At 47.8% G+C, this 12,054-nt stretch overlaps 2 protein-coding genes across 2 annotated transcripts; one reads left to right on the top strand and one right to left on the bottom strand.

Annotated features, from left to right (window-relative positions):
- Positions 1–1,386: 1,386 nt before the first annotated feature.
- Positions 1,387–3,970, top strand: OVOL3 (ovo like zinc finger 3). Its single transcript, XM_054998684.1, has 2 exons — positions 1,387–1,525; positions 2,980–3,970. The coding sequence occupies exons 1-2, from the start codon at positions 1,411–1,413 to the stop codon at positions 3,276–3,278; spliced, it is 414 nt and encodes a 137-aa protein (XP_054854659.1). The 5' UTR covers positions 1,387–1,410; the 3' UTR covers positions 3,279–3,970.
- POLR2I (RNA polymerase II subunit I) lies at positions 3,970–11,589 on the bottom strand. Its single transcript, XM_054998683.1, has 6 exons — positions 11,445–11,589; positions 7,312–7,366; positions 5,980–6,053; positions 5,159–5,233; positions 4,929–4,980; positions 3,970–4,334 (listed from the first exon to the last, which is right to left on the bottom strand). The coding sequence occupies exons 1-6, from the start codon at positions 11,501–11,503 to the stop codon at positions 4,272–4,274; spliced, it is 378 nt and encodes a 125-aa protein (XP_054854658.1). The 5' UTR covers positions 11,504–11,589; the 3' UTR covers positions 3,970–4,271.
- Between the last annotated feature and the right edge of the window lie 465 nt (positions 11,590–12,054).

Here is a 12,054-nt window from a genome sequence, read left to right as displayed (position 1 = left end):
TTCAAGTTTCTTTTAGCATTGTGTTCCCGGAGGCCATAAAGCACCAGGAAGCAATTTCAGGCCCCCTAGCACCTCCAAACCTGGTTTTTAAAAAGCTCTTCCTCCTCTATCTGCATTCCATGCAAGGGCTACTACAATGAGGCACCAAAACAGACTTCGGTGATGCAGGTTCTAGCTACCACTGCTCCAAAATGCTGTTTCCTTTCTTCACTTTTCTGTTCACCCCCCTGGTTGCCTATTTTTTTAACGGCAAGGTCCCCGACAACAAGGTGTTATTTTGAACTATTTGGTTCTTCCAGAAAGCAGCCTGGTGAAAAACCTTCTGGGACCCAAGATTCTCAGGGACTTGACTGCATTTGAGCAGACACAAGAAGACCCCCAAAGCCTCGTCCAAACCTTGTTTCATTCTCCACCGGATGCCAGGGGAAAACATTTGAAAAGCAACAGAGTAAGCAGACCCTCCGGAGGGCCCAGGCGTTTTCTCATCAGCTCTGTGGCATTCCTCTGGACACTTAAGAAAAGGTTCCTTTAGGGACTGTCTTGGACAGACAAAATGTGTTTACTGGTCATGGATTTGATCAAAGCCTCTCACTACATTATCTCTGTGGGTTGGATCCAACCAGGTTGCTCACTGGTGGAAAAGGGAGGCCCACTCAAACGGCCACGCTGGGGACCTTGGGACCTACATGAACAACAGCCATGGGGGGTGAAGCGTTTAGTAAGCAAGGGATCTCACCCAAGACTGAGCAAAATAGCTAGCTGGATCCAACCCAGTATTTACATCATAATAATATTTGATTTATATAGCACCCTTCAGGACAACTTAACGCCCACTCAGAGTGGATTACAAAGTATGTTGTCATTATCCCCACAACAACAATCACCCTGTGAGGTGGGTGGGGCTGAGAGAGCTCTGGAAGAGCTGTGACTGACCCAAGGTCACCCAGCTGGCTTCAAGAGGAGGAGTGGGGAATCAAACTCGGTTTTCCAGATTAGAGTCCTGCCACTCTTAACCACTACACCAAACTGCTCTGAATGGCCCTGGCTCTAGTCGAGGCTAGGCGGTCCTCCTTGGGGCCAGGGACCACCAACAGCTGTTTGTCCCCTGATCGGAGTGTCCTCCAGGGAATATATGGGGAGAGACGGTCCCGTAGATACGTTGGTCCCAGTCCGCACAGGGCCTTATAGGTCAATACCAGAACCTTGAATCTGATCCGGTATTCCACTGGCAACCAATGCAGCTCGCGTACGAACGGTGTTGGGGCAGAGACCTTGCTGATTACATTTCCCGATTCAACAGCTACCAATCCTCTACCCTTCCCCTCCCATTGCCTCATGCAGGGCAGGGGTTCCCAGATGCAAGCCACCTTTCAGTGCTCCATCTGCAGCAAGTGGTTCCCGCTGCAGCGCATGCTGAACCGGCACCTCAAGTGCCACAACTCTGTCAAGAAACACATCTGCCAGTACTGCACCAAGGGCTTCAACGACACCTTCGACCTCAAGAGGCACCTGAGAACTCACACAGGTAGGAGGGAGCCAGCCTTTCATGCGGGAAGGTCCCTTTGTGGCTGAAGTCGAGGCTGACTGGGGTCTTGAAGCTCCTAGGAGAACTCCCCTTGCTGCCTCCCCTCTACTGCTAGGTAGACTCAGGTTTTAACTTATATTAAAAAATAAATTCAAAATAAGATTGCTAGGGCAGATCACAACCAGTACAGCAATAGACACTGATGCCAAGATCCAGTAAACAAACTGCACCCGCCTAGGGAGAGACTAGAAAATTCCATCACACTACACAGGAGAGAGTACCATTTTAAGTGATATATTCTCTAACCATCATCTTCCTATAGAATTCTTTCTAGAAACAACCATCTTTCTCACACATGGCAATATACACAGTATCACTGGCGGTAGGGAAGAACAATCTCTTTCAAGGAGGGACCTCCTCAATCTTTTTTCGCTTGCAACGTAGGTGTGCGCTACCATTAAGCAACACATTCCTGTAATAAAAATACTGACAGACCAGCAACATGTTCCCTTAAAGATGCTATCAGATCAGCTAACACCTTAAGGAATAAACTGACATCAGTTTATGCTCCTACCGTGCAGTAGGCCTCGACTGATTCAAGCCACCATCCACTAATAAGATCAAGACACCTCTATTCCAGGTCTGCCAGTAAGCTGTTCCTCAGGCCTCAGGAAAGAAGCTGGTACCTTCTCATTAGCAGAGTCTCTCACCAGCCTCTGCATTACTTATTCAAGCAAACAATGAGGCAGATCCAACCAGCTTCCCCACTCAATCGCACCCACTCCCCTCCTTACATGGCGTTTGTCCATGCAGGTCCCGTGATCCCCAGTGTAACTTTGCTGGGGGACCCCTCCTCGTATTTTCATCATCAGGAAAGCTGGCTGGTTCCACCCAAATATCAGATTTCCATCAAATGAGGCAAGAGTAGTGACAAAGTGTATGGTTACGATTTTTTTTAAAAAATCACATCTTCCAAGTTCAACCCACACGTGATCTCAGCTCGAGATACTGTACACGTTTTCTGTATGCGGCAGTCAGGAGAGATCAAGGTGAGCGCTACCTTCCACCTTGACTGGCTGAGACCTTGCTGCTCTCCAAGCAAGCCTCAGGATCAGGGGAGCCACTCCCTGCTTAGAGCAGATCTATCAACGAACCTGCAGTCAGTCTGTCCTTTCTCCCACATCACCGCTTTACATTTCAAAACGTAGTCAGAGGAAGATTCATGAACATCCAGGCGATACTTTGAAACCTTTGCTCCGGGCTCAGGCGTTGGCGGGTGGAGGAACTGAGGCAGATGCTTGGCCGTCTCAGTGCCTTGGTTCTGCTGGATCGAGGCCAGCTGCGTGCACCACAACCACCGGCGGGACCCAGCTGCACAAGAGCAGAACGCCCAGGGCCTCCAGACCATCCCCTCTGCCCTGAGGTTAACAAAACCTGCTTTGACTCCTCCCCAGGCATCCGTCCCTACCGCTGCTGCGTCTGCGACAAGGCCTTCACCCAACGCTGCTCCCTGGAGTCCCACCTGAAGAAGATCCACAGCATCCAGCAGCACTATGCCTACCGGGAACGTCGCTCCAAGCTCTTTGTGTGCGAGGAGTGCGGCTTCACCTCCGGCGGGAGCGATGAGTACTACGGCCACGTGCGCCAGCTCCACCCCACCAGCGGCCTTCTGGGCAAGGAGTTCCGGAAGCTGGTGGTGCCTTCTCTTCACAGCAAGTTCCATCTTTTCTACCCTTCTCCTTACTGCGGATGAGTAAACTCTCTTCTTTTTTTAAAAAAAGATTCAGTCCCTATGCTAAGAATGAAGGCCTAGAAGCTTAATGATGTAAAACCAGCCACCTGCTGACTCATTTGGCAGAACTTGGTTGGTTTTGGTGGCCTTGCAGGGGACAGAAGCAGCCCAGAGGACTGTAACCTTTTGCCCCAAAGGGTCAGAAGGCCCCGTTGAGCCTCTGCAGGCTTCCATCTGGCACCTACCTGTTGAAAATCACTTCTCATCCCTAAAGTTTCATTTTTAAGACAATTTTTTTTAAAAAAACCTTTCCATTTTTACCCTGCCTTTCTCCCAGAGCAGCTTACATCATTCTCCATTTCACAACCCTGTGAGATAGGTTAGATTGATGATGTGTGACTGACCCAAGATCACCCAGTGAATTTCCACTGCAGATTAAGCATTCAAACCTGGATCTCTCAGACCCTAGTCCGACACTAAGCACTGCACCACACTGGCAAGCAAACACTCAGGCTCACACAGACTTTGGGTTACCTTTGTCATCTGAGCAGCCAGGAGAATGTTTGACCCCTTTCTGCTTAAAAGTAGCAGCTACGTGAGCCGTCCACCAAACCTAGGCATGTGTCCTGCTTTCTTCCCCCTACTCCGATCAGGAGGCAGAGCTCAGACTGCCCCAGCAGCCATACCTTTCAGGCCGACACCATCCAAGAAAGCATGAGCTTCAACAAGGGATCCAGCCACCCACCACAAGTGCTCCGAGCCACTCACTCGTGACCTGGAGTCTGCCAGAGTAATACAAACCCGAAGCCTGGTGACAGAAAGAAAATCTGTGCAGGTGGCCCAGGCAAGGCGCACGCCACCTCTTCTTTCAAAAAATAAACCAAGTTTTATTGACAGACTCCAAACAGTTCAGAGAGACTAGAAGCCCAGGCAGGAACCTCTGGGCTAGAAGCCATTCCCAAGTAAGACGGAACAGGCACCTTGCTGATGGCTGGCTTGTCCCCTCCAAGCTCTTTACTCAGTCCAGCGGTGACCGCAGTGTGGGGCTGTGCAGACGTAATACAGCCGCATGGCATCCTGTAAGACAAAAGGGAAGACAGTGGGAGAAGAGATCAGAACGACAGGCTGTTTCCAAAGAATGCTTCCAGCCATCACGGTCACAGCATATGCAGACGAAAATGGGATGATAGGCCAGAGACCAAAAGGCTGGCCTTTCTCACAGACCTGAAGGGATCTCGCTTCAATTTGTTGCTCAGTTCCCTAGAATTTCCCTTGATCTAGATTTATAAACTATTTCCACACGGAGGATATGAGGTCTGGGCTAAAGCATCTCTTGTGAGAGAAGCAGGGAATAAGGGGTTTGTTCTCTATTCGCCAGGAGCTCTCCCTCTACTGAGACTGCGAGATTCCCAGCTGAAGCACAGCAACTTTGAGCTAAATAAACCCCATGCTGAATTCCAGCGGAGAAAGGATCTAATCAGTGAGTCACATGAACAGCTCAAGTGAATGGGAGATAAAGCCGTCAGTTAGAGAAAAGGCCAGGCTGGTCAATGGGTCAGCTGAGGAATGCAGATGAGACAGAGGGGATATTCACGTTTGCAGCATTTCAGAGAAATGTCACCGGTAAGAACCGACTTTGGCTGACACACTGCTAAATACACTTCTCCTCACCTCTGCCCTTGCACTGTGAGATTGGAAAAATACGGCTTCCTTGTGGCCACACCTGGAACACAAAATACAGAAACCTGATCAACAGATAAGGGGACTGGGAGAAGCCAGGAAAGCATTTGTAGCCAAAAAGATTTTATTTTAAAAAGTACCAGAACTTGATGACTGAGGATGGGCTATACCCAGTGCATTTGCAGAGCTTTAAACATTTCTATTATGTCAACAGAACTCACTTCTGACAGGGGTGGTCCTCTGTTCGGGGCAGAGTTGGGTCCTGAGAAACGTCAGCGATGATCTGGGTCAGTTCGCTGAAATTAAGAGTTTGTATTTATTTATTCCAGCCTTTAGCCTGCCCACCCATCGCCCTGACAGACTGGGGCCAGTTACGACAGACAAACACACACAGAAGCTCCTGCCCAGCCCCCCGCCCCCCCCCCGGCTCTCAGAGCCCGGCCTCACTTCTGCTGGGGCTGTCCTCTCCCCCCCGATATCTGTCAGGCTGCTTCATGAACCCTTCCATGCTACTCTTTCCTCTCAGCACGCCTTTCTCCAATAACCTGGGCATGTGCCCAACTGTACTTTCGTTACAGCTGGTTATGACATCTGGAAGCAACACATGCATCAAGACGCGGCAAGAAACCAAACTCTGGTTAGTCGTCATGACTGAATGTAGACAGTTGGAACCAAACCAAGACTTCAAAGTAGGACTTACAACTGGTTTGCTCACCATAGTGTGTATTTAATTGTGGGTTGCTGCCACATCTGATTTCACAAACTAGAGTTTACTTAATAGTGCTGCCCCTCGTGGTTGCCTGTCACAGACGCTGCAGTGCAGGAGGGATGTCTTCCCTGCTGGGAGGTGGAGAAAAGGCAAGATCCAGACAAAGAGGGACTTGCACACAGTCAGGATTCGTGACTTGCATCTGGTAGACTAACCACAGTTTGTTGTGGAAGCTGAGTGAAGCCTACAAAAACTCAGCACTGAGAATTAAGCAGAGTCTGTTTCTCCAAGGGACGGCAACAGTCCCGTTAGGCCCGCAGTGGTGGTACTCACTCAACTTCATGTGTGATCTTGTTGACATAGATGCAGCTGTTGTCAGCTTCCTGCTGGTAGTCACAGTTCCGGCACTAAGCATGGGTGGGGAGGAAAAAGAAGCCGTTAAGTAGACCCAGAAACCCCCCTGAAGGGTCGATCAAACAAACTGGCAAAAATGATTGCCAAGAGCGGGAACTGGTTGACAGGCTGTTGTCCATGTCCTGCAATCTCACGTGGCAGCTGGACCCCTGCAGCTTCCTAGCTCCCACCATAACAGTGCTCATCCTTCATGTACAGAGTGCCCCAGGGTCCATTTCCAGGCAGCCCAGCCAGGGAAAACCTCAGCTTGAGACACTGGAGAGCTGCCATTATTCACAGCAGAGGGGTGAGCTGTTAATTTAATTTAGAAAGACAACTCAGTATATGGCAGTTGGGGGATGGGAAAATGTAAAATACACAGGCAAGATAGCTTAAGAACATGAGAACATCTGACTGGACCTGATCGAAGTTTCGCTTTTTAAATGTGGCCCGTTGGATGCCCTTCAGGAGATGGCCAGGCACCCTCGACTCTTCCATTTCCCCACCAATCTATTATCTCAACTAAATCAGGAGGTAAGGTACAACTGTCCCCTCTAGCTCCATATCCTAGTGCTGGCATCTGCGCACTCTCCACTGATAGCGCTGGTATCCAAGTATCCAGCGGAGCAATGTCCAACTTTTTTTTTTTTACAAGAATGAGTTCAAAGAATCATCAGCCTAGCAGCACATGCACCAACTCAGGCAGGTCACATGAATGGGCTTCACCCCCGTATGACACTGTGGTGGTTTCCCTGGGCAGGATTCTTACACAGCAAAAGTTCAGGTAAGAGGAGGTCACGGTTATCAATCTACCATAACTCAGATTAGTGCAACATGCCACAAACATAGAACAAGGATCTTTTAATCAAAATAACATTTGAAAAACCTGAAATGTAATTTTCTTAGTATTTGTTCTTTTCCGTTAACCTAACAAAAAGGCTAGTGCTAAGGTCTCAATATTTATCACGAGGAAAAGGTTAAAGAAGACCCAAGATAGCAACAATTAGGTAGGCTGGGACTGCCTTGAATTCCATGCCTGATGACTGCTAACATTTAAAAAGGTTTAAAGTGAGGCTTGTGGTGGGCAGGCTGACAGGCAGCTACAAGCAACAAGAGCCAAAAGATGAGCTCTGCATTCAGGGACAATCTGCTGCCGACTACCAGAGGCCAGGTATGCATGTGACCATCACTTTGCCAGGAAAGGCCCCCAGGGTCACTATTCCCCACGATGCTCAGCTAGACAGACCAGTCCTTCAGAGACTTCATACTCACTGCGTAGAGAAGGATCCTGTTCTCTTTGTCTTCTTTTGGATACAACATGTTGTTGCTGTTCAAGAGACCAAGAAATGACAGGTGAGCTTTCTATGGGCATCGGCAGTGCAGAAAGAGGACTTGCATTTCTAAAGCCAGTTTGGTGTAGTGGTTAAGAGCAGAGAGACTCTAATCTGGAGAGCTGGGTTTGATTCCCCACTCCTCCACTTGAAGCCAGCTGGGGGACCTTGGGTCAGTCGTAGCCCTCTCAGATCTCTCTCAGCCCCACCCACTTCACAGTGTTATTGTTATGAGGATAATAACAACACACTTTGTAAACAGCTGTGACTGGGTGTTAAGTTGTCCTGAAGGCCAAATTTCAGCAGGCATGACTTGTCACTCCAACATGATTCTCATTCTCCCACAGTCCCTATTTACCAGGGGCCATCCTGAAGATCCGGTACCCTTCAATCGCTGGTCCTGTTCTCCTGGCAATCCTACAGGCACTTAATTGGGATTAAGCTCCAGTGGACGCTATTGGAGCGGGCTGTCAATCTTCCTGCAGTGGGTGTGAGGATGTTTTTGCAAATCACAAATGCATATGCATTGGGACATACTCACTTGCAAGAGCAGTTGTGAAATGGTAATTACATTCACTAGGTTAACAAGGTAGTCTTTGTTTTATGAGGGACTCCTTCAGCCAGGGCAGGAGGAGCACACAGCCTACAGCAGAAGAGCTTTTATCAGAAACATCAGAACACCCGGGGGTGGGGAGAGACAACACAAATCTGCCTAGCAGTGGCTCTTGGGAGAAGAACACAGAGGTTACAAGTAAACAGAAGCCAGCCCTTCCCCACTGGCAAAGAGCTGGAGAGGGTTTCACGGTTAAAATGACAGGAGCCCTAACCCTCCTTTTATTCTGGACACAAGGGGAGTCCTGCTGGATGTGGCCAAAGCTCCATCTAGTTCAAGATTTTTTCCCAACAGCCAGTGAGACGCCTCTGGGAAGATCACATGCCAGTCATGCCCTTCCCTGGCATTTGTCTCTGGCATCTGTTACTCAGAGGTATACTGCTTCCAAACATGGAGGTTCCATGCAACTAGTAGGGCTCATAACCCTGACAAACCTACCAAGTCCCCTTCCTTTTTGTGCCTCATGTATTATATGCAGCTCAATCATATCTATGTTTACATGGAAGATTTCAGTGGGAGCTTCTGCCTCAACAACTCTGCTAAGTCTTTAAGATGCCACAAGATTCTTTCTTCTCTCTCTCTCTGGAAGTCGTGCTTAGAGGTGGTCTGGGCCCATGCCCTTTATCGGAAGTACTCTAGAAATTCACTACCAACACCACTGAGAGTAAACATTATGGGGTTGGTTATTGGCTATTTGTGTTGTGGTTAATGGAGTTTGCTTGTTTATATATACTCAGAAAAACTGCTGCTTTGTGAAAAAATACAATACTTTCTAAAAACAATGGTTTTCTTTGTGACGAAGAATCCCGTAAGTTAACTCACTTGATTGATTGTGAATCTGAAGGCTGCTGTGCTGGTCCACGTGAGGGAAAAAAGTCAATCCCCAAAAGCAAGAAGGTGAGACTTTTTCATTAGGGCCAACAAAAACTGCTGAAACACGATGGTTATGGGGCTGAGATGCGAACCAGCATCTACCACTGCCACGAGCCCAGCAGGTGGCCTTGAGTCAGCCCCTCCTGCTCTGAGTGGGGCACTAATTTGTCTAGAAGAGCAGCATATAAGCACAGTTATTATTATGAGAGCTGCTGTAGCACAGTGGTTAAATGGCGGTATATAAGCACACTGTTGTTATTCCCAAAATAGCAGAATAAAGGAGATTCTCATGGGATATAATAACATGCAATTTAAGAAGTTCAGTAAATCTCTATAAAGCTCAAAAAAATAGCAGCACAGAAGAAAGCCTAAATATCAGAATTTATTATGCAAAATAGAGCTTTTTTAAAACTTGGGAGAGCCTATTTGTCACTGTTTATTTAGCCCATTTTTATCCTCCAAGGAGTTCAGGGTAACATAGATGGTTCTCCTTAATTTAATCGTCACCGCATGAGATAGGCTAGTCTGAGAGACAGACAGACAGACAGACAGACAGACAGACTAGCCAGTTACCCAGTAAGCTCCAAGTCATAGCTGATTTATGGTGGGTGGTGTAGAAGGGAGTCCAATGCCACCTTAAACACTAACAAAATGGAGCCCATCACATATTTTCCTGAGTGAGATTTCACTTCAACACATGCATGAAGCGCACATCCACTATGCCAAAAGCGACAGACAACAGGAAGTGTGCATGTGGTGGCAGGGAAGATCCAAGACAAAAACAGTAAATTTAAGGGGGATGAGGACCAGCCCCAACTACTGACATACAGGCAAAGCACAATTAATACCAAGTAGGTGGGATGTAGGACAAAACTAGAACGTATACATGATAGTTTAGCTACCCATATACTTTGCTTTCATCCTGTGGCTGACCTAATTGGCATTAATCCTCTTGTGCCAGTCAGCAGTGAGGAGCAGACCTCACCCAGCCTGAGTGGATGCTTCACTCTCTGTAGATTGGATTTCAATCTGCTTGATAACATCACCACCCTCCTTGCCCCCCCCCCCATTGCTGACAGCTTTCAATGTTATATAAACTCTTCTGCCTAATGGGATCTGCATTCCAAGTCATCTGATGAAGTGAGTATCTTCCAACTAATAAAAGCTAATGCTGCAATACATTTCATTAGTCTTGTGGGGATAATAACAACATGGACTTTGTTTACCAAAATGAGTGGACGCTAATCTGTCCTGAAAGGCGGTATATAAGCACATTGTTATTATTGTTATTATAATAATAATTATTACATTATTATTAATGATTATTATAATCATTGTAATTATTATAAGTATTAAAAGAGCCAGGGTGGTGTAGCAGTTAGAGCACTGGAAGACCCAGGTTCGAATCCCAGCTCTGCCATGAATTCTTGATGGGTGACAATGGGACCATCACACACTCTTACCCTAACTCATCTCACCTCAGAAACCACAACATTCAAAAACCAGTAATGGCGGGGGGGAGACATTTTAACCTTCCAGGACATTAAGTTGCTGACCTAAAAGTAGCAGTTCTCCTGCAGAGGAATTTCAACAGGAGATTGGAAAGAAAGACTGCTGGATTGCTGCTGATAATGAAGCTCAAGACAATGCATCCACCTGGACTGAATCAAGACCTAGGGTTTCTGATTTCTCCTCAACCACCAACCCTTTACATACCCAGCCCTATCCAATCATTCCTGCTATTGTCATTCACCAGACAAATAAGGACAGATGGACTCACATTCTAGCTGTATTTGAAAAAGTGAGCTGTGACTCACGAAAGCTCATATCCTACCACAAATTTTGTTATTCTTAGAGGTGATACTGGACTCTTGCTCCTTTCTACTGCTACAGGCAGACTTACATGGCTACCCATCTCGATCTACCTCGCAGAGTTTTTGTGACAATAAAACAGAGGAGGAGAACATTGTCAGAAAGCCACTTTGGATTGCCAAAGGGGAGAAAAGTGGGGTATCAACTAAATAAATAAATAAACAGAAGTGCCACTGAACTCATTTTTTTACTTTGCTGGAATTATCACTATGCCACCAAAGCTTTATTGTACACCCACGGTTGCTATGTTAGCTAAGAATAATCACAATTATTGGTGACACATTACTACGACTAATATATTTTTAAGAATCAGGACAGTGAGATCCTTTCAGGCAAGCACGGCTGCCAACTCCAGCCTGGGAAATTCCTGGGGATTTGGAGGCGGTCCTTGAGGAGGAAGAATCCGAGGAGGGGCTTCGCCTACAATCTACGGTATACCATAGAGTTCGCCCCTTGGAGCTGCCTTTTTCTCCGTCACATAGACATCAGCTCTAACTGCAGGAGAGCTCCAGTCCCCACCTGCAGGTGGCTGGGTGGTCGTCACCATCATCATCATCATCATCGCAGTGAGATGCAACAAGGCCTCCCTGTTTCTCCCGGCAGTGAAGGGGGAGGGAATAATTCAGGGAAGAAGCCCCCCAGAGAGGTAAATGGGGCGAGGGAGATCGCGGAAAGGAGGTGGAAAGACGCCCCCCCTCCGCCCCTGGCCGCCTCACCATTCCTGACAGAAACGGATCCCCACGAAGCCCGGCTCGTAGGCCCCTTCCGATTCCATGGTAACCGCCGAGTCCCGAAAGTGCGCAAGCGCAGATCATAATACGGCCCGTGCCCCCTAAACGGCGCAGGCGCAAAACGAGTTGTCCGGTGAAGGGGGGAAACCTTCCGTTCCCAGACTGCGCAGGCGCATTACCTGGTTGCTAGGTTCAACGGAAGCTGGCAAGGGTCTTAACGGTTTCGGCCGCGTTCGCTCCAGTTTCAAAGAATTCTCCGCGTCTCGTCGCCGATGATGCCAACGAAGCAGCCAGAATGCAACCATGGCTTGCCTGGGTGCAGCCCCACGATCATCTTAATCCACAGCGGCCAGCTAGAGACCACAAGCGGGTTACAAATTGCCAACCTCCAGGTGGTGGCTGGAGATCTCCTGGAATAACAACAGACAGGATTGCCCATTGAAAATAATGGGAGAGGCTTGAATGCCCATTGGAAATAATGGGAACCTGGAATGCCCATTGACTTACATGGGCTCAATTGAACACATTAGAGCAAAAAAAAGGTGCAAAGAAAAAGTGGAATGGATTTTGAAGGGCCGAGATAGACTGTTCTGGG

The sequence above is a fragment of the Eublepharis macularius genome, chromosome 15, assembly GCF_028583425.1.
Source record: "Eublepharis macularius isolate TG4126 chromosome 15, MPM_Emac_v1.0, whole genome shotgun sequence".
NCBI lineage: Eukaryota > Metazoa > Chordata > Lepidosauria > Squamata > Eublepharidae > Eublepharis > Eublepharis macularius.
The sequence above is the reverse complement of the archived record's forward strand: the minus strand, read 5'-3'. Positions and strand labels throughout refer to the sequence as shown.

Bases quoted from the DNA above. Each gene is read 5' to 3' on its own strand.
- POLR2I (XM_054998683.1), bottom strand. From the start codon at position 11,503: ATGGAATCGGAAGGGGCCTACGAGCCGGGCTTCGTGGGGATCCGTTTC. The intron at 7,367-11,444 runs GTGAGGCGGCCA...TCTCTTGAACAG, and splicing joins ATCCGTTTCTGTCAGGAATG to CAACAACATGTTGTATCCAA. The intron at 5,234-5,979 runs GTGAGTACCACC...TCTTAATTTCAG, and splicing joins AAGATCACACATGAAGTTGA to CGAACTGACCCAGATCATCG.
- OVOL3 (XM_054998684.1), top strand. From the start codon at position 1,411: ATGCTGAACCGGCACCTCAAGTGCCACAACTCTGTCAAGAAACACATC. The intron at 1,526-2,979 runs GTAGGAGGGAGC...ACTCCTCCCCAG, and splicing joins GCACCTGAGAACTCACACAG to GCATCCGTCCCTACCGCTGC.